Source organism: Lepidochelys olivacea, assembly GCF_965140295.1.
Source record: "Lepidochelys olivacea isolate rLepOli2 genome assembly, chromosome: 7".
Taxonomy (NCBI): Eukaryota; Metazoa; Chordata; order Testudines; family Cheloniidae; genus Lepidochelys; species Lepidochelys olivacea.
Genome location: NC_140417.1, coordinates 83,916,820 through 83,939,245, shown reverse-complemented (window position 1 = coordinate 83,939,245; position 22,426 = coordinate 83,916,820). Strand labels below are relative to the sequence as shown.

Sequence of the window (22,426 nt, the reverse complement as noted above, 5' to 3'; positions counted from 1 at the left end):
GTTTATTGGGTGCTCCACTTGAGACACCTGAAAGGTGGGTTGGTGCTCATTGCTTTGTGAAAATCAGTTGTCTTCAAGCTGGGCCCCCCAAAATCACTATTCACTTTTGAAAAATTAGGACATCCTTTTTAAGAAAGGAAAGTTAGAATTCTTCTGAATTTAACTAAAAGGCTATGCTATTCCAGGTTTGCTTCCATGATTCTTGAGCCTCTCATGAGCCCAAGTGTGGGGTCAAAGGGATTGAGTTGACAGTCTCTACTGAAAAGAAACTCAGGGCTAGTGCAGTGAGGACATTAAAGGTTCAGACTGAAGTGTGTTAGTAGAGCTTCAAGGTGTGAGAATTCAGTACTGGAATAAAAGAGGCAACAAAGAGTTAATAGCAGGCCTAGCTGTTGTGCATTAGGATGGAAGTGTATTGTCAGCATGGAGTGGGGAAGGTTGCACTTAAGTGATTAGAGACCTTACCATGGGAAACAAATGAGTCCACGGCTGCATTAATTGCATCCGGAAATGCTCCTTCCAGCTTCCCTTTAGTCACCTGTTGCTTTTGCTTGTGTGATTTAAATTTGGTCCTATGTGCAAGCAGACTGAAAATCCTGTTGTCACATTGTATCCTCGCTCTGCCAACATGCAAGAAAACACATTGATTGAGATGGTTTTACTGTATATTTGGCTAGTCCTCAGACAAGCCATGTTTAGTGGATGCAATTTAGCATCATTAAGGGAGTAACTTGTCATTAAATGTAAAACTAAATCTCTCTCCATTACTTGTATTGAGAGTTACTGGAAATAACTGTCTTTGTGGCATTCATGGAGCAAAACAGGTGCAGAGAAGATTTAACTGCCCTCTTCCTTAGTGGAAGTCAGATGCCAAACTCAAAGTGCCAGTAACAGGCCAGATAGAAATAACAGCCTGTCACAAAGGGGGGAGGCATTGCCTATAGAAGCCAGAACCTCAGGCACCAGAGAGCAAGGAGGAGGTGAACTGTACTCTTGCAACATTCCAACTGCATGCCACTGTATGCTAAGTGATGCCAATCCATGCCAGGATCTTCTATTTCATGTTCATCTCTGATTCATGTCAGTCCCAATAATCCAAGTCATTCTATGCCCACTTTCATTTGCTTTTAATATTATGGTTGGAGCAGGGCTTATAAATAGATAATAGTATAAAGGCCAAGACCAACTTTACCTTCATGCACAATGACTAGTTTAGAATTATAGAAAGAAGAGTGGTGGAGTGTTAGAGATAATTGTTTTCCAATGCAGTTTATGCTGCTAACAAAACCTAGCCCTTTTCTAGGCGGTTTTTGTTTTAAATGCTGAGCTCTCAGCCAGAGGCCAACCCTAATTATTTTTTTTTAAAAAAATGTTGGATGCTTTACATTTTCCAGCCTCCATAATTGAAAAACCAAATTTCTATTCAAACATGGTAGTTTAATGGAGACAGCTGATTGAGGGAGAAGGAGCCAAGGAAATAGGAAATGACTCTAGAAGCTGATGTTTTTTTTTAAATCAGTGTATAGGGCTTAAAAAAAAATATCCAAGACCTGGGGAAATTTTGCTTGTACTCTTCAGACACCAGAGTGACTAAAGTGTTCTAGCGGGAAGGGGGGTCACACTGAAGAGAAGCGGAGTACGGCTGAGAATAGAGGTTGATGCGAGGCAAGGTTGAATTTCATACATGTAGCTCCCCTCCCCGCTAAAATGTGAACTTTGAACCCCACCAGAAAGGCAGCGGCAGCTCGTCTCTTTACTTCTCCCAAGACATGTTAGGGGGATTCTTCAGCCCCGTTTACCAACTGCACGTATGGCCAGGTGCTTTGGGCCAGAGCCTGCTCCCCCTTACAGCCGTGTAAACCCGGAGTAGCCCGCGTGGCACTGATGGCGTTGCTCTGGCTTTACCCCGGCCTCTGGAGGGATCCGCACCTGCCCCTTGGGTACCTGGGTTAGTCTCAGGGCTTTGCTCTGCCAGCTGCCTCCGTCGTCCTGCAAACTCCCAGAGCGGCCAGGGGCTCGAGGAAGGGACGGTCGCTTTACAGCGAGCAGCCTTATTTAAATAGCTCCATTCCTGCTCCCTGGGCAGGTAAAAAGCCGCCGCCGCCCAGTGAGTGAGTGAGAGGGGAGACAGCCCGCGCTGCGTCCTTCTCCTTGCGAGGGGAGGCTCGGAGAGGCGGGGAACTCACTGGCAAACAGCAGCCGCCGCCGCCGCCGCTGCACCTGAGTCTGGTTTCTGCGCTCCGCTCGGCTTCCTCTCTGGGGGATTTGTAGAGTCACCAAAGCAGCAACTACCATGACATCAGCGGAGGGCAGTTTAACGCGCGCTGAAATATTCATTGCCTGGCACTGAGGCGCTGCCTCCTTGCAAAGGGATCAGCAGCAGCTGCGCTGCCTGCACTCATTCGCCCCCCACCCCCTCTCTCGTTTGCATCCGAGGGGCTCAGTTTACTCCTATTGTTTCCAGAGCCGGGGTGCGGTCGAATCCCCGGGAGTCCCTGATGGCGCTGCCCCCGCAGCACCCCCGCCCTCTGCTCCGCGGCTTTCGCAGAGGGAAGCAGTGTAAACGGACCTAAGGGGGAGAGAAAGAAGCTAAAGTTGCCCACGGACGCCATGGCCTCGGACGGAGCAGTCAGCGAGGGGCTGGGCTACAGCAGGACTCCTCCAGGGTGCGTTGGGCTGTGAGGGCATCGCTCTGCCGCGGCTTGGCTTGCTCCGAATCAAGCCGTGTGAACGTTCCGTACGCGCAGCGGAGACGCTGTCGTTGGTGGGCAATGGAAACGGGCTGGAAGTGGCGGGGAAGGGCTCCGAGCTGGAGTTGATGACGGTTCTCTCCCTGCCGGCCCTGAACTTTCCATCCTTTGCAAGGGACTCGTTAGCCCGGAGGAGGGAAGAATTTCCACCCTTGTAGCCCCCGAAGGGGCAGAGTGAGCCTCCTCCCGCGTCGCTACAGAGCAAGCGGTCCCTAGACGCGGTGCGCTCCCGGGCGTCAGGTAAGGCAAAGTTTTACAGCCTCTGTCTCGTCCTCCACTCGGTGGCTGTCGGTGTGATCATGTCTAATCCGGAGCAGCCGGAGAAACACTTGTTACCGCGCAGCCTGTTTCTCTGGATCGCATCCCTCAGCCGTTCTGTGAAGAGACAAACCCCCTCATTTCGTGTCTTTGTGTTGCGCTGTGTTTTGGTGCGGGGTGGGAGGGAGGCAGCCAGCCTAGCTTGGAAGATCAATATTTTAAATACACAGTGAAAGCAACAATCTAAACTAATTCCCCACTGTCTCCCCCGCCCCCATCTCGTTTCTCTTCTGTTTTGCGAGGAAACTTTTTTTTTTTAATTCTCCCTGTCAAATTGCCCCGGGGCAATTTCCGGAGGGGTTGCCCCTATTTAATTTCTGTGCCTGTGATCATTTAAAAATATCTGTTAACCGCCCCCCCCCAGCCCTTCCGGTGCCCTGGTGCCCCGGCAGTATGCTGAGATGGGGCATCCCTCAATGGTTGTAAGTTTCTGACAACTTGTAGCTACCTTCCAAATGCAGCTATCGCTATGGGCACGATCGATATCGCGGCGTGCGGGGTGTGCCAGTCTGGTGCCACGCCGGAGAGCTGCATGAGTTTGGATAGGGATTAGAGGGCCTGGCATTCCTCCTCCCTCCCCCCCTTATGCATGCGGTCCTTCTAGGTAATGGGCAGAAGAAACCCGCTTCCCCCCAAGGACAAGCTGAATCTTGTGTATATGGTGCCATGGATGCGCATCGCTCTTCAGGTGCCGGGTTCATTCACAACGTTGGCAATGCAGAGGCTGTGCGTAGTAACACCCCCGCTCTGGCGAGGGATCACAGCACAGACACCGCCTGTCTGTCCACACACGGGGTGTCTCTGGCCAGCGCCTCGGTTTCCCGCCGTGCCAGAGCAGGGGAAATCTTTGCCCGCTCCGCTGGGCTCCCGGCTCTGACGAGCTGAACCGGCGAGCCGCAGGGCAGGGGAAGGGGGCGAGCCATGTGCTGTCAGCTGGCCGAGCGGAGTGTCCCCGGGGCCCGGCGCTGCACAGCCCCTCGCCGGGCGGGCGGGGTTCGCTCGCACCGCAGGCAGCTTGGGGGCACGTTCAGTCCCGGCGGCTCGGCCTCCAAACACCACACGGGGAAGCCTCGACTTACAGACCAGGGATCCCGTAGCGCCTTGCTGCCTGTCCTGCGCTTGAACTAGCTGTAGGGGTGGCTACCTGTTGCAGGCTCGTCTGTGTCCTGGCGTGCGTGTGTTGGACGCAGGGGGTGGTTCGGGTCCCTTTCTTCAGCTCGGGGGTGCTAATGGGGCGCTGCGTGTAGGAGCGGCATCAAACCGGCATCACTCTTCCCCTAGCGCAAACCAGTGGGTGACCCCGCCAGATCGCGCGAGCGGGTCTGTTTAAAAAAAGAATAAGCCATACGGAGGGAAGGCTCTTTGCAAGGCTAGTTTGGTAACTGGATTTTATTGCTTAACCTACCACTAGTTCCCGTGTCAATTTCTCCTGTACAAAAAGGTTAATATTTATTATTTCTATAGTGCCTGAGGGGTGCATGATGATTTACAGACAGACTCTGTCCTGAGGACAATCTAAGCTGGACAATGGAGGGCAAAGATAAAAACGAAGATGGACGAGGACCAAGAGAGAGGCTCTCATTGTGTATACATTTGGGCCCTGATTCTGCAATGAGAACCACGAAGTGGCCTTCTGCCTGCATGGAACTCATGACAGGATCAGGACCTTGGATGGTTCCTGTTTGTTTGGAGTATTTTTTTTTTGAGTGGGGGGAGTGAATTTGAATTAATAGGTTAACATACTAACAAATCAAAATAGAAACGATCAATTTGTGAGCACAGTAGGGTAATAAGTAATAGCCAACATGGATTTATTAAGAATAAGTCATGCCAAACCAACCTACTTTCCTTATTTGACAGGGTTGACAGCCTACGCATAGTAGGGAAGCCACAGTCGTGGTATATCTTTATTTTAGTAAGGCTTTTGACACCATCCCATATGACATTCTCTTAACATTCTCATAAGTATGCAAACTAGTGAAATTACCCAAAGCTGGGTGCATAACTGGTTGAAAGAGCATACTCAAAAAATATTTATCAATGATTCACTTTCAGACTGGGAGGCTGTATCTAATGGGGTCCCCATGGGTCTGTCCAGTGTCCACTACTAGTCAATATTTTCATTAATGACTTGGATAATGGAATATAAAGTGTCCTTAAAATTTGCAGATAAGTCCCAAATGGGAGGGTTGCAAGCTCTGTGGAGGACAGGATTAGAATTCAAAATTATCTTGACAGACTGGAGAAATGGTCTGAAACCAACAAGATGAAATTCAATAAAGAAAATTGCAAAGTACTACAATTAAGAAGGGGAGAAAAATGCACAACTACGAAATAGGGAATAAGTGGCTAGGTAGCAGTACTGCAGTATAGCGGTTCACACACTGAATATCAGCCAACAATGTGATGCAGTTGCGAAAAAGGCTAATATCATTCTGGGGTGTATTAACAAGTGTGTCATCTATAAGACAGGCAGGAACTGTCCTGCTCTATTTGGCACTGGTGAAGCCATGGCTGGAGTACTGTGTCCAGTTCTGGAAGCCACACTTTAAGAAAGATATCGACAAAGTGGAGAGAGTCCAGAGGAGAGCGACAAAAACGATAAAAGATTTAGAAAACCTGACCCATGAGGAAAGATTTAAAAAGAACTGGGCATGTTTAGTCTTGAGAAAAGAAGGCTATGGGTGGGGGGAGTGGAGGGGGAACCTGATAGCAGTCTTCAAATATGTTAACGGCTGTTTATAAAGAAGACAGTGATTGATTGTTCTCTGCGTCCACTGAAGATAGGACAAGAAGTAATGGGTTTAATCTACAGTGAGGTAGATTGTGGTTAGATAGTTGGAAAAAACTTTCTAACTATAAGGATAATTAAGTTCTGGAATAGACTTCCAAACGAGGCTGTGGAATCCCCATCATTTGGAGTTTTTAAAGAACAGGTTAGACAAACAACTGTCAGGGATGATCCAAATGTACTTAGTCCTGCCTCAGGGCAGGGGGCTGGACAGGCTGACCTCTCAAAATTCCTTTCAGTTCAAAATGTCTATGATTCTATTTTTGCTTATATGTTGTATCCACATCCTCCATCCTTTGCTTGTTTGTATCTTTAGACTGTAAATTCTCCAGGACGGGGATTATCTCTTCTTTGTTTGTGCAGCACAATGGGGTCTTGCTCCTCCTCTGAATCTGTGGGCACTACCATAACATAAGTACTTACTAATAATAATTAATATTTGAGAGAGAAGCAGGGTCTGGCAAGAGGTCAGCCATGAAAGGATATCTGAATGGAGACCTGTTTGAAAGCTGTGTGGTATGTAGACTCTTGGAGGGTATTCCAGTTCTGAGGGCTCATAATCACCTCTTTAATGTGGTGTTCTCTGCCAGGAGCGGAGTTTCCACGAAGAGCTGCTTCGTGCCACAGGGTCTTACTGAAGTGGAGCTATCATTATTTGTAGACGCACCCAGCATAGCTGTACCATCACATGAAAAATTCAGGAAGACCAAAATGATCACAAGACAAAGAAGAGTATTTCTTCTTGCCTTGAGATCACCATGACAAAGATGAAGCCATTAAAGCACCTGGAGAAGTTTTAAATTGCAGTGTAGAAAAGGAAAAGGAAAGGAGTACTGCCCTCAGGCAGTGGTAGTAATGGAACCATCAATCTATTGTTACTGTTGCATGAGACAACTTCTTTTCTCCTTTAGAAAGACATCAGATAGTTGATTCACTGAAACAGAGGTCCTATAAAGGCCAGTGTTTTCCCAGGACTCAGGATCCCTGGTTGGGTGCCAAAAGACATAGCTATAGATTTTTATTTTTAACTGTGAGCTTTTCCTGGGGATTTTCATTATAATGATAAAGGCTAAGTAAAGAAGTCTGTCCTAGTGAGACAGGGTAAGTGCCACCCTCAATCCTTCCTGTGCCATGCGGGTGTAAAACACTACTGCCGGTATGAGAACCAAATTCTGATTTGGGAGAGTCTTACACCCACTTTGCACAGTTGTAAATGGCTATACTAGGTGCAGAGAGACTGGCGAATCAGGCCCATAATAGTCAGCTGTGAAATACGAGAAGGCAAACTGAAGTATCTGGGATGTGCATGAGGAAGAGGACAGTCTAGAATCTGGCATATCTAGTGATTGATATGCCCAGTTCCAGTAATACCTGCTTAGTGAAAGTCTTCAGGAAAGGGACAGAGACTAGGAAGAACACACCTGTCCCAAGGCTGCAGCAAGCTGCCTGGGCCACCACTGAGCAACAGTGACATATTGGTGAGTGGAAGGGATGCTTAGGAAGTACAAGAGCAATAACTTAGTGGAAATGTCAGTGTGAGAACTGCTCTGCATGCCAAGAAATCAGCTGCTCTGATTGCTGGAGTATGTGTTTGCATTTCTTATTACTTAACATTGTGTTTTTTACATATATATTTGCTGCCATATATTTGCTATTGGGAGTGCACGTTTCTTCTGGAGTGAGAATTGAGGTGAGCAAGGCTGCCACTTGAGTAGATGACAGAGACCAAGTTGAAGGGGAGGATGCATAGTGATTACAGAAGAAATGACACAGTGGTTTTGATTTTGACAAATGTTGTTGTCATGTAAATTTTCTTGCATCCACGACTTTGCAAATCAAAGGCCAAATGACTCCTGGTTTTGATTTTGGATGCCAGGCAGGAAGCAGGGAAAGGCTGCTAGTAAAAAAAGGAAGAAGGCTGAACGTCCAAAAAAGAGTAAGGGTCAGGAATGTGAATGTACCACAGGAGCAAGGGTTTGAATTAGACCTCATCTGCAGTGGTTCCTAAGAACAGTTTAGAAAAATTATAACCAGGCAGAACTGCTTTATAGCTAACAAGAGTTGGGGGTATCTTAAAATGAATAAAATACAACATTGAAATGGAAAATGGCTTTTTTAACAAAGCAATTTTTTACAGATGAGTTTATCAAAAATTATTGGGTTTTCAGGTTGTTTTTTTTTTAAATTAGAAACAAACAAACAAAGGACCAAAACAAACAAAAATAATCTTTCACTGAAGTCCTTCAGTGGAAAACAAATCCTTTTCTGACCAGCGTGATATGTCTGGCCAGTGTGGATGGCCCCAAATTATATAAGAACAGTGGCTCTCACTATTTGGTTAGTTTGTTCTTAGTCGGATGGGGACCCGGGTAGGAGCTTTTGTTAGAGTGTCCTCTAGTCTCAAGAGCATTGTTTTGACAAACTCTTGTAACACAATTTGGTCTCTGTTCATGCTGGCCAGTCAAAATGTGTTACCCTCCCATTTGGGTACAGTGGAGTTCAGGCCTAATTTAGATGGTAAACTCATGGGGGCTCTTTGTCTCTTTGCTCTGTGTTTGTACAGCACCCAGCACAATGGGGTCCAGGTCCATGTCAAGGGGTCCTAGGTGCTACCGTAATACAAATAATTAGTAGAGCGTGCTTAATTGCCATTTTAAACATGGCTGAGGAAAAACAGTTTAGTTATTAACATTCAATTAAAAAATAACCAGAATTCTTGACAGTGTACATTTTTTATTCTTCCTAAATATGAAGCAAGAAGGTAGTGGGCTGAGGCAGCCTGGTTGATGAGACGAACTAAGAGACGTGAAACAATTTAAGGCCTGTGTTAGATTAACAACTGAGCTATCAGAGGAAAAAACAGCAACTTAGAGTTTGCTCTGTGGATACTGAGGACGAGAGCCCAGAGATGGGTAAAGGCCATTGCATTAATTAGCTCTACCAAGACTCCTTGGGAGTCTGGTGCTGAACAATAAAGAAGGGACACTGTAGCTGAACTCCAAACTGTGTGCAGTGCCTGGGGATTTCCCCGTCTAACTCTTGGGTTCTCTGGCACAACGCAGCATCCCATGTAAACTCTCCAGTTACGTAGTTAGACACAGATTTCTCAATGCAAAATGACAGATTCAGACTCTTCAGAGAAGTCCCAAGTTAAGTGGAGAGGAGAATCCCTTTCTCTTTCTCTCACATTCCTCTTATCTCTCCCCTTATCCCCATCTGCTTCCAATTTGTCTGGTGCTGGTGCTCCTCACCACGCCTTAGCGATGCTGCAGATTTCATGAGTTTTCAGGCCCATGTAAATCAGTTGTTTCTGATCTGGAACCATAACTGTATTTGAGGGGAAGAAGGCGCTTTGGATCTGGGGTCCTCAAAATTAGGATATGGGGAGGTTTGGAGGACCTGCTCTCTAGTAGTGCTGCAGGTACAGCTTGAGAGATCATGTGTGTCAGAGAGCGGCCTAGATTTCACTCCTAGTGTAAAATGGGGTGAAATGTCAGGGCCCGTAGCTCCCTGTCATCTGCTCTGTTCCTCAGTTATTCTGGCAGAGGATGTCACTTGCTCTGTTCCTTCCCAACAGATCCCACCTGACATGTTGCCCAGTAACAAGGAGGCTATGAAGGCAGCATAGTGTAATGAGTAACTACAGCTGGCTGAAAATTTTCCAGTGGAACGTTTTTCCGTCACAAAATGCTGATTCATCTAATCAAAATGTTCTGCTAAGTAACAGTGTGTCCTGCTCCTTTAAGGAGGCCTTGGGTCAGGCAGCCCTATCTAATTATCCCTGCCCCACTACACCTGTGTTGGGTGTGGGATTTAAAAGGGGCCAGAGTAGAAGCCAAGGAGACTCTAGCTAGGTGGGACCAGATGTTCAACACAGGACAGAAGCCTGACAAGCTGCAGCTGGGCTGAGGAAACAGCTGTCGGTGCATGCTGTGGGGAGCAGGACTAGCTCCTACATGGAGGAAAGGAACTGAAACCAGCTCTGAGAAGGAGGACTGGAGGTCTCCTGACTCAAGTATGGGGGAGATGCACTAAACTGGGGCTGGGACCTGGAGGGAAAGAGTGTAAGGACTAAGTAAATTAAACCTCAGAAGGGGAGAGTTTTAATTACCATTGGACTGTGAGGTGGAGTCTTGTGAGAGAGGGAAACTGAGGCAAGATGCTGCAGTGTCACCTCTGGACAGAAGGGGGCATGTGGGAGGCAGCCTGTGGGAATGCGTTGGTTTAGAAGAAATTTTGTTTAGAAAAAAGTATCAGAACATTCCATTCTGGAACCATTAAAAGGAAAAAAAAAGTTGAAATGACTTTTTCATTTTTAAATGTTGTTACCCATTATAATATAAAATAAAGACAACATTGAAATGAAATGTTTTTATTGTAATGAAATGGTTTGTTTTCAATGATTTTTCCCCCAAAAAAATCATTTTGTGGGAAATGTCAAAATTTGATGTTTCATTCCTATTTGGAATTAAAACAAATTTCAAAAACATGGAATTTCCCATGAAATGGAAATTCTGGTTCTCACACAGCTCTGAGAATAACTGTGGGGCTTGTTGGATTTGCCCTACATGTCACTAGCCCTGAATGATTTGGGGGAGAGCTGTGTTCAATTGGTTAACAAGGGACCCAAGGCACCGCTTGTATTCGGCCACCTTTCTGCTCATGGGAATCCCATTAAAGGGTAAGATTGCTCCACAACACTACACTTCATGTATATTGCTTTTTTAAAAAAATAAAAGCAATCAGATGTTTTGTGTATTGCCCCCCCCGCCCCGGCCAGCCATGGCCTCAAAGGAGTCCTGAGAACTGTATATCTTAAAATTGATTTAATATGTCAAGTTTTTTAAATGTATTGGCTGCCCTCTGGGCAGATGACTTTAAACACAGATCCCTTTTAAATTTAAATAGTTTAGGATACAAGATTTGCTTGATCCGTGGCTGTGCCTTTCTCTTTCTTTAGAACATAAAGAGTCCCAGCTGTTGCTGCTGCTATTGTCATGAGCATATATGTTCAGGGACAACATATGTCTTGACATCATCACTGCTCTCTGATTACATGTCCTTTTATGCTTGTTGGGCAAACTGACCCCAATTGTTCACAACAGCCACTGGAATTTTTCTCCTGTAAAATTCCCTTCACTGAACTAGTGGCAACTACTGTAATAATGCTACTTTGTGTGTTTAGGCCCTGGCCTTGCAAACATGCAGACCCATGCTTAACTTCAAACATGTTTGTACAGCACCTAGCACAATGGGATCCTGGTCCATGACCTGTATTTATTTCCCCATTTTTGTTTATTTAGCATCCAACACGTGCTAGGGGCTTCTCAAACACAGGGTCAAGATTCCTGCTCTAAGGACCTACAGTCCAGATATAATGGGCAGACAAGAGATGGGACTCAGCTAAAGCAAAGGATTGAGGAAGTGGTAATTCTCCTCTCTCCCCACACCACCACTTCTCTCTTAGTGTTTGTGTTTGTTTTTCTCTATTCTTCTCCCGTCCCCCCTTCCTTTCTGATTATCCAGAGGCTGGTGTTGTAACATGATCTTGTGCAGATCCTCTCCCAATTCCTGACCAGGGGTCTGGAACAAGTGAAGAAGAAGGCTGTCCCTCTTTTTAAAAAACACAAATGATCCCAAGTTTCATACTGGACCCATTGTATATGGGGTTAGGACTTGGGTAGTCCTTTGCATTGCTTATTGGATGTCCAAAGCTGATCAGACAAGGCAATGGAAATAACGCAGCATCTGAGACTCCTCTTGGGCAAGCACCCGAAGGCTCCGACGTTCATGCAGACTATCAAAATCTCCTCTTGAACCTGAAGAATTGAACAGAAACAAGAATAGCTTTTCTTTTGATTGGAAGGACAGAGCCAGGAATGTAGTGAAAAGCTACCCAATGGCCTTCAAATCTCAACAAAGGCTGAAGTTTCAGGTGTTCTGTTTTTAATCCACATTGATTTGCCCCATTCCTCATCACAGTCTGAGGGTATGACATCACCACCGCTTCTGAGAAGTGAATTGTAGTCTCACCTGAGAGTATCATAAATGAAGGAATGAGGCTGAGGAGGAAGGAAAAATAATATTTTATACATAAATCTTGGTAAATTGTAATGACGGGAAAGGAAACATGGGGAAAAAATGACTGGACAGCTTAATGGGACCTCAGCAACTGATCAGGAATATTTGCATGTGTGTGTTTGTTGTGGCTGTTAACTACTGAACATCTAATAAGTTGCAAAATAGTTTGTTTCATAGTAGGTATTTTGTTTTTCATTTTGTATCTATCCTCCTTTGAGCAAATGAGGTGTAAGTTTTGATCTGACTGTTCTAAGTAGCCCCTTCTTCCCTTCCTCTTACTACCCACATTTCTAAAAGGTTTCAACAAGCAGGTGATTAGCCGCAGCGTGCCCACAGTGCTACTATCTCAGGCAAAGTGTCAGTTTCATTAGCTTGAACAGCTAGTGGGCCTTGGAAAGGTCTGTAGCAGAAAAGTGTCTCTCCCTGGGAGTTAAGTGAGCTTTGTGCAAAATCAGCAAGGACACTCTCTTGATTTGGATGAAGAGAAAAAAGGGTCGAAAGCTTTTGCAGCTGAGACTGCTTAGAGCGACCTGTGCTTCTGGAGCACCCTTTGGGGTTTTTTTGAGATTTGCCCTTTCAGCCCCCTGCTCCACAGTTGCGGGAATGGACAATAGCCACACCGGTTGTTTATTGCAAACACCAAAACTGGAACTGGAGTAGTTAGAGATGGAAAAGAATGATGAAATCCGTGGAGTTCATCCCACTGCATCATTTGCATGTGTCTGGTTCATATACGGATACTGAAATGGATTTTAGATGGAGTCTGGGTATTTGGGGTGGGCAGGGAGGAACAGAAATTTGGAAGGGCTTTAAAATATAGCTTGATTTCTGATATTTGTGAATGTCCAGCTTTTAAATCAGTAAGCTTTTTTACTAAACTTGCTGTGTTTAGCTTTTGCATCCAGAATTCTTCACAGGGGAAAGCACAACTTAAGGAAAATAGAAGAGGCTTTTCTTTTTGCTGGGAGAGGGGAAATGTTAAGTGTTTGGGCCGAAACAACAGAAAGATGTACTCCAGGCTAGTGTTTCTCGATGTCTGGTGCCAGTCCCTGAGATCTCCCTGACACAGTTTAGGACGGCAGCAAGCTGGCCCCTGGTATCGAAAAGGTTGAGGAACACTGCTCTAGGCAAGCGCAGAACAAATTCACCCCACACAGTGCTGTCAATGCACAGCAATCCTGGCCTGCAGCTCCCTGCTGCTCTTCCAGTGCTGCACCTCAGGCCAGTAACCTACAGACTACAATCCTGAGCGATTAGTGATCTGACTCATGTGCATTTGAAACTAAGACGACATTCTTATTCAGTACATAAAAAGTGAAGCTGCTGCCTCTGAATCAAGTCTCCTCTGGGGATGCCTTTGAAAGTTGCAAAATAAATTGTTGTGAGTAGCCAGAATTTCCCATCCTGGAAAGCTTCCGTGCAGGATATGTGTATGTACAAATACACTGCCACAGGGTGGCAGATTCTCGGCCAATATATGAGCATTCAGGGCTCCTCTTTGAATCATTCTGATGATCGCTGCTGGAGAGCAGCATGAAAGTTCAGCGTAATTACTGATGAGTCACACTAGCAGGTGGATCTTGTTAGGTCCCACCAGGGTATAAGAGGAAAGGCTGTAGGGTCTGGAACAGAGAAGTCCTGCAGGGAAAATGCTAGGCACAGCTAAGTATAGGGAAGAAATTAGGCTGAAGTCTGTGTGACCTAGTGGGTAGGACACTGGACTGGGACTTGAAATCGGAGTCACGGTTGTGCCTCCATTTCCCCAGCTGTGAAAGGGGATGATGATACTGACCTCATTTGTAAAACAATTTGAGCGCTATGGGGAATTGTGGGTGTACGCAGAGCCCAGGGATGGATGGTGGGGGGAGTGAGGGACAGTGGCATGGAGGCACATGGCGCAGACAGAGTGGCAGATGAGTGAATGGGAAGGCACAGATGCTGGGGAGGGGCCGCAGAAAGTCCCTGAGGGATAGAGAGGGATAGGAGAGTGACCCACAGGGAGCTTATGGAGCGGGGTGGAGGGAATGGAGGGATGCAAAAAGCCGATGGTGTGTGCAATGAGCTTGGTTTACACATGCAACCAAGTGTGTGACACTGTAGTGAAGCCAAAGCCCAGGAAGAGGTGAGTTTGGACTACATGCAATGTGTGTAAGTATCCAGTTCAGAGCAGGAGGGGGAATCCATGTCCTTACAAACTGCTGTTCAGGTCGGGTTGGATCCTGCTGTCTGTGAGGTAAATAATGAAACTCCCATTGACTTTTATCAGAGCAGATTTAAGCTCTAAGAGCCTGGAGAGTCTCCCATTGACTTCAGCAGCCTTTGGATCTGGATCAGGCCTCAAATGCCTAGCCTTTCCTGAAGCGGTTTGCACCTCATGGGCACTGTGCTGCTGCCATATTTGTGTGTTTTAAATACAGCCCCCTCTGCTGAGTAGAGTCCGCCCGCCATTCAAAACACAAACCGACTCAAACCGCACACACTGACTTCATGTGTGTGTTCATCTTCTGTGTCGCCTGAAGGAAATGTTTGCCTTCCGGAGAGAGTGTGGCCTCCCAAGTGGAGGGTGATTGCTAATGACAGTGGAATTAGATGGTAATTAGCAAATCAAAAGCAGAGACACTGTGCAGGCAACTTTGGACTTTACCCAAGGAATTGATCTCCTTTCCCTCTGTGTATTGTGTTTGTGTTCACAGCATACACACAAAGACAGAGATGAAAAACAGGAATACTCTTGCTGGAAGGTTGTAACATGACACACTTACTTCTTAGAATTCAAATCGCACAAAAACCCACAAGCAGAGGGAAAACTGGCTGCTCCCTAGGCTGTGAGGCACAACTCACCCCACCTGGCATGAAGATGGTTCTTTACAGACTGACTCTGCAGGGGCCCTATAGCCTGCAAGCACGACCAGGACCGTCCCCCTCCCCTTGTCTGCCCCCCCCCGACTCCCCCGCCCCCGACCTCTGCTCTCACAGTGATAGTTTATGGTTCCAACAGTCCTCAGTACACCACATACTGGGGCAGGGTTGCTCTTTTTTCATGTTTTGTGTGTGTGTGTATGTACAGTGCCTGACACAGTGCAGCTCAGACCCCTGAGTGGGGTCTCTAGCCACTACCACGGTACAAATAATAAATAGCAGTAATAATATCCAATATGGCTGAATGGATGCCTATTAGCAGCCCCTAGCCCAGCAAGGAGGTGGATCTTTCTTACCTCCCTCAGTCTCGCATTGTAAATGGGGGGTGGGGTGGGGGGAAGGAGATGAATCTTACATTTGGCAACTGAGTGTTACAGGAAAAATGGCTTTCTGAACAGACACTGTGCTTCTCAGTGTTAGTACAGTGTTGCAGTCGATTGCATGCCCATCATTGAAGCAGGAGGTCATACACTGCAGATTATACTGAGCACACCCTCTTTTCCCCTTTCTCTTCTGCCAAGATGGGCAGGGGAAAAGTGCAAATGTATGTTTTCCCCCTGCCCACTTTAGTGCACTGGTCAGAAGTAGGGTGACCACGTTTTCCTATGCTGAATATGGGACACCTGGTAAAATTACTCATATTCGAGTGAGTTCAGTGGCAATGAATCAGAACTATGCAGTACAGATGTTCAAATTAACACCAAGTTGACCGAGCCCCTATTAAAAAGAAATACTGTGTAGCTGGATTCTTTTTATTTGCCACCTTATCTTTAAGGCTTTAGGGATCACACCGGGAGGGGTGACAAACACACGCTACCATACACCTCTCTTATATGGGGAGGCAGGGGGTGACCAACTGACTCGACCCTCCCTACCCAGCCCTCTCCACCCTCCATGACTGGCTGAGCCCCTGGGACAAACCTGCCTCTCCGGTACCTGCCACCGTGCCTTCCCAAGTCAACACGCTGGGCGGGGGCGGCATGCCAGGTCACATGACCCCTCCCGAGATTTCTGCCAGGGTTCACACCAGAATGTGGCCAGCAACGGCCTTTCGGCACTGTGCGGAAGGGAAGGGAGGAGCTTTGAGCCGCAGCAGCAGCAGGAGGAGGGACGACCTCGCCTGTGTCTTTGCAGAACTCATCTCTTCCCCTCCCCCCCCCCCCCCCGACCCTCTCCTGTGGCTTGAAGCAGCTTGTCCTTTCCTGCCTGCACAGTGTAGAAAGGCAGCTAACACCTCCAGGCTGCTGCTGGCCACCAACATAACCCAGCCTTCTCTTGTCGCCCAGCTACAGAGTGGGCAGGAAGGGGTTAAGCCCTAAACCCTAAGGATGCATTGTGTACCAGGGCCCAGGGAACCTGACTGTAGGGGCTTCAGCAAACTGGGCCAGAGAGGTGGGTCAGCAGAGGAGGGTGCCTAGAGAACAGAGCAGCCCTGTGCTCCCTGGGGCAGGAGCCAGGGGGTGGTGGTGAAGAGGGTGTTATGCCCCTGCCTGGGGGCCGCTGTGGAGCCTGCAGAGTTGGGGCGTGAACAGGCTGGAAATTGCTTCCCCCCCCACACACACACTCCAGAGCTTAGCTGAGGGGCAAAGAGGCTTCCCCAGGCCAGCCCTGAATGCGCCAAAGCCCCACACAGTGCTGGGCTCCTGCTAGCCAGTGCCCTGGGCTGGGGGGTTTTGGGCTTTCCTGGGGCACTGGCTTAGCCAGAGGCAGTGGGAGAAGGAAGGAGCCTGCTGGCCAGGCTGTCCGTGAGCTGAGCGCTCCGACCAGGGGCTGGTTCTCCGCTCAGCGCTGGGAGCGGGACGCGCCCTGCTGGGGCGGGATATGGTGAAGTAGAGGGGTCGGGGGTGAAGGGGCAAAGCAGGGAGAGGACAGTGAGAGGGGAAGCACGTAAAGGGCCAATTGGTGGGCAGCAGAGGTGACACACAACCTGCTGGCTCCTGCCCGCAGTCACCAAGAGGAGCAGCCGGCCCTGCATGTTGAAGATTTTCCCTGCCACCAGCTTTGCACACCCTCCCCCATCGTCGGCCACTGGATTCCTCCCCCCCCCACCGCCCCACCCAACTGCTGGTGGATGGGCGGCTGGTGAGCAGGGATCCAGCCGGCAGCAGAGCCCACCAGTACTGATGTGTGTGTGTTTGTGTGGGGGGAGGGAGAAGACAGAAAATACGGGACAATTTAGCCATTTTTAAGAAAAGTTGGGACACCTGCAGGAAGGCTTTAATATGGGACTGTCCCTTTAAAAATGGGCCATCTGGTCACCCTAGTCAGGAGGGAAGGAGAGGGAGTTGATTTCATGGAAGGTTTTCAAATGTGCTTTTTCTCCTATGATTCCTTGGACTATCTGTCATAGCTACTTGCTCTGACTCTGTTTGGGATATAGATCTTGGGGTGTGCTTTGTTGTAAGATTTAAGGGTAGATTGCTGTGGCTCTGTTTTGCCAGATACAGTTCAGGAGGGGACTTATTGCAGTATCACCTCCTGGATCAACTATTCTTTCCCTCCTTTCTTCCCTAGTCCTCAGCCATGTTGTGATAATTTTAGAAGCGGGTGTATCTTGGCCATTCAGCCCATGGGGTAACCAGGAGATCCCAATTCTTCTGTGAAATTGCTTGCCTTGTCTTGCTATCCAAGGGAGAGAGATGTTGTGGTGACGGGTACATAGATGGGAGACGAGACTCTGTATATTAAGCATCCCCCCGCCCCGCCGTGGCGTTCACAAAAAAATTGTTGTATTCTTGCCTCCCAAAACACACTGGCCATATTCATGCTCCCTTCTCTCGCATCCCTGTGCCTTGCACCTCCACCAAATGTCTACAGATATGTTGGCCCATATTTATTTAACAAGGGAAGTTTTGTTTTTGTTTTTTTGTTTCCCCCCCCCCCACCACCATGGGGTTGGAGGTGGGGGGTGGAGAAAGAGGGCAAAATTCTTCACTGGGAACAATTCTCATTTTCAAGAGTCCTGACAAAATGAGCCATAAAATTACAATATTTCAAAGCGCTCTGTAATTCCAGTGCAGATGGCTCTTCATCATGGAATCTGAAAGCTCAGAAAATCTAAAACTCATTAGATTAAAATAAACCACCTACTGCGAGGAAGAAAAGCTTATTTATCAATATCAATTTACTTCTGATTACCCCGCTCTGCAATCTGTTATTTTCAGGAATTATGATTTGTGCATTGCTCATGCCAATGTAATTTTTTTTAAAACTTTGGTTTACTTTTCTGTAAAATGTATTTATTTTAAACACCTAGCTAGAAACTAGTGGTAGATTCCTGAGCAGGAGGAGCTACTGGCAAATTGTGACAAAAAGTGAACCGTTTGTGTTGCAAAAGAGCCACAAGTTACTGGAGGAAAGGGGGGAGGAAAGTGTGAGTGTGAGTAAGAGCTAGGGCTCTGATGCAACAGTAGTATAATGGGGCAAGGATTTGATCAGGGAGCTGTGACAGATACATAGTAGAGGTGTGAGAAACATTCCATTCATAGAATTGATCTTGCTTGGAGCTGGACCTGCATTTATGCAGCAGCAGTGGTTTGTACAAACTTTGCACAAGTTTCTTGTCAACTTGAATCCAAATGTGTTTGCAGTCTGTAGATACTAGCGAATGTTTGCAAGCTGCAATTTGCTGGTGCTTTTTGGAACACAGCTTGCATTCACAATTAGAGGTCACATGGGGAAACTGGTGTCTTTCAGTTGGACCACTTTTTGGCTCTGTCAAAGCTGACAGGTTCTGTCCCACATGTTCTCCCCATGAGGTTAATTCAAAGACTAACAGTTTTTTAAAAAAAGGAGAACTTGTGGCACCTTAGAGACTAACCAATTTATTTGAGCATAAGCTTTCGTGAGCTACAGCTCACAATTCCCAGCTGGACTTGGTCATGGTTGCATGGTTTTAGTATGCACAAATCTCTGAATTGAGATTCATTATGAGGCCATGTCTACACTGCATAACTATGCTGGCATAGAGTATGTCTACATTGCAGCGGCGGCAGCAGCAGAGTCGTGGCATGTATGTATGTAGCATCCTACGTCAATGGAAGGGTTCTCTCTGTCAGTGTAGGTAATCCACCTCTCTGAGGGCTGGTAGCTAGGTTGATAGAAGAATTCTTTTGTCAACCTCGCTGCATTTATAGTGGGGGTTAGGTTGACCTAACTAAGTTGTGTACACAGCATGAAATTGTTCACAGCCTTCAGCAATGTAGTGAGGTCACCTAAGTTTTAGGTGTAAACTAGGCCTTTGATGCAGCCTGTGCCAACATAAAGAGGAGTTCTGCCGATGTAGCTACACTAGTTCCCTAGGCAATGTTAGCTATGCCAACAAAAGCACTCTTCTGTTGGCATAGGTGTGCCTATGCTGGGGTTTTGCTAGCATAGCAATTCAGGTGGGTCTGGGTGTGCTAGCCAACAAAGCTATGCTGGCATAAGTTTGTAGTATAGACATGGCCTGAGGTGCCGTGGGATCACTTGGGATCCAAATTTAGCTCTGCCCTGATTAAACCTGGCAGTATCTTAAGTATTTGTCTTAATGCACTTGATGATTTCCCAATGATCATCGAGCTCTGGACAAACATTAACTAAGACAAATGTCCATAGAATTGATAGAGGTCAAGGGACATCCTTCATTTATGTCTGAAAGAGGTGCTTGAAGTTCAGAACTGGAATCTGATTTGAATCCAAACTTCTCCCAAGTTTGAAGATGTTGAGATTAATTGTTTTGGCTCAAACCCATTATAGAGACGCTTGAGTAGCAAGGTAGATTCAAAGTTTGGGGACCAGAGTGAGGGGCTTGTCCTCTCTAAGAGAAGACAGGAGTATAGTACATGTGTACTGAAGATCAGAATTTGGCCTTAAGTGTTTAAATATGGGTTAGAAAGTGTTGAGAAGCCCAATTTAAAGTTGTCTTTTGTCTGTCCATGAGACCCATGCCGTGGTTCTGTATGTGGCTATCTAATAACAGAGTTTTACAAAAGAAGTTCTCCTCTCATAGCCTACTGATGTCTCTGTATGTGTGTGTGGGGTTTTTTTGGTTCATTTGTTTTTTTTTAAATCCCTGCTTCATACCATGATTCCCCTGTTGTTGTCATTGCTTATGTGTTTCCCCATTTAGGGGTCTTTCTGTCTACATTTTAAAGACCATAGTCATGTTGAAGTCTCCATGGGTTAGGAAGAGAGATGTGTGTTTTCCACTCCCTTTGTTCCTGAATAATTGGGAGCAGAAGGAAGAGAGAGAGCCAGGTGTGATGGGGAAATCATTGCAATGGTGGCAGTCAGAATGCCACCGCAGAAGAAGCCTCCTTGACAGGTGGATGAATGCCACATGCGTGCACGTGCGCACACACTCATACACACACACACACAGATCCCTATTGGGTTGCCAGTGATCTTTTTTATCTTTTCTAAAGGAAGCAAATACCATTAGTGGGTAGCCCCAGCTGTTGTTTTCCAGCTGCAATTATTCTGTGAATGTGGGGAGGGGGAAAGGGCATGGGGCGGAGGCTCGTTAATTGCTTGATGTGCGTCTAGAGAGGTGGTTTGGGGAAGGGGGCTGAGATGGGCTGTATAGTGAGCAATTCCTCACACAAAAGCCGTTTGGGAGACACTTTTAATTTATACTTTCATTTCTTCTTTATGCTCTTGGAACAGCATGCAGCAAATAGAAAGACTGACACTGTAAATTAAAGACACAAATATTGTGGTGGTGTTTGGGAAAGAGAAGACCAGGTGGGGGAAAGGGAGGAGGGGATTGTAGGTTTGGGATTATAAAAATGCCAGCAGCAGCCCAAATGTTTCTGCATGGCTGCCAACAGGGCACAGGCAATGCAGAAGCTGCTGCTGTTCTGACGGAGGCAATTAAGGGTACTTTGTATGTATAACAACTCCTTTCGCACAGAAGTGTCCCAACAGTGCATTTAAAAAAACCAATACAGGTGCACAGCCCTATAAACTGCCACTTCCCAGCCTGATAACAATACACAGAACATCAAATCCAGACGTGGCGTAAGCGGGCGCATCAAGTCCATAATTCTTCTAGATGAAACGCTGGCAGCTTCTCCACCACTTGTTGCCAATTTCACCTTGATTAATTTACAGTGAGGGCATGGAATGAGGAACTGGAGCATGCGCCTCCTGGGGTGACTGCAACTTAACATAACAAAGTGAAGACTGAGTCCCTTGAAAGAGCATTTTTATCATTGCAGTCTCTGCCCCATAACAACAGGCTTCTGAACCAAAGGCAGAGGTGACCTATAGTGATTTCTAGGGAGGAACTGAGCCAAGACCATAAACGCAGAAGATGTACTCCTACTAATTGCAGCCCCGCTCCTGCAGTCTGGTCCATGTGGGCAGAAAGTCAGTGCGGCTCTACACTGTGTGAATGCAGATCTGATTACAGGATTGGGGCCCGTTATCTAAAGTGCTACCCCCACTTCTAGCCAAGGTCATCAGGGTGTTGCATATGTCACAGTAAAACACTCACATTTCTCTATGCAAATGTGCAGCACAGAGTCACCACTGTAGACCTAGGAAAGACTAAAAGGAAAAAAGGCTATGTGTAAGGGGCCAATATCGTCTCACTAAAAGTCCCTGTGGGAGCACAGATGAACATGTGTAGCGAAATGGGTGTCACTGGGGAGCAAGTTGTACATCTTCGAAGCACACCATAGTTGGGTGGTCAGAGCACCAAAGTCTGAGCAGAAGTTTCAAGTAATATGCTGAGCAGGTGTGTCTGTGTCACCCTTTAGTGGCTGGATAGCTTAGCAGCTTGAGGCTGCTACTGCCCCTAAGCTAATGGAGCTTGTCATTTAACTTAAACAGTAGCACCTCATGCTTTAGATCCAGAGGTCCCAGGTTCAGTTCCCTCAGGTGACCCATCCTGAGCCCTTATTAGATTTATATATAAAATAAACTATATTTCTACAGTGAATCCTTTTAGCAAATAATCTCTTTCAGGGACAAGGCACAATTAAATATTCTCTCCAATGCAGAATTTTAAAGTTCTCCCTTGACATTCCGAAATCCACAATATCAAAACAAAACCATCTTTGGAAACCAGTGTGGAGAAATGCAATATTAATGAAGACAGACAATCAAAATGGCATTTCAAGCAATTACTTATGTAATGAAAAAGTGACTTAGAATATACAACATTCAGATTATCATTCAATTTAAAAGGGAGGCTGTCAACTGTCTTTATTTCTAAATAATTTGAATGGTTTTTCCACTGTCAGTTGTTTTAGAAACACAGTCTGAGAAGCTGGAAAATAACATTTCACCCTCTCTGGCTTGTGGTGGCCCCAGGTCAAAACCACAAATGCAGTTTTCTCCTCTCGTGAGTCTCATGCAGCAGACAGCAGCAGAACAGGATGTTTTGTTGATGTCTCCGTTTGGGCCACAGCAGCATCCTCTCTGGTGCCAGCAAAATGTGCACCACTCTGGAATTCGGGCTACTTGATTGTGTGCTGGAATGGGACACTCATACTTCGGTTATGATGTGTCACCCACAATGGCAATGCTTTAAAGGGGACCTGCAATGGAAGAAAATGGGTTTGTGGGCTTTTTGGATTTT

The 22,426-nt window shown here is 46.6% G+C and overlaps 1 protein-coding gene across 1 annotated transcript in view; it reads left to right on the top strand.

Moving 5' to 3' along the window:
- Window positions 1–9,684: 9,684 nt before the first annotated feature.
- The window catches only part of CDH23 (cadherin related 23), a 510,961-nt gene continuing 498,219 nt past the window's right edge, over window positions 9,685–22,426 (top strand). The window contains exon 1 of the mRNA XM_084634348.1: window positions 9,685–9,874. Within this exon, the coding sequence (XP_084490474.1) occupies window positions 9,787–9,874 (88 nt within the window). The 5' untranslated portion in view covers window positions 9,685–9,786. The remainder of the gene's footprint in view (window positions 9,875–22,426) is intronic.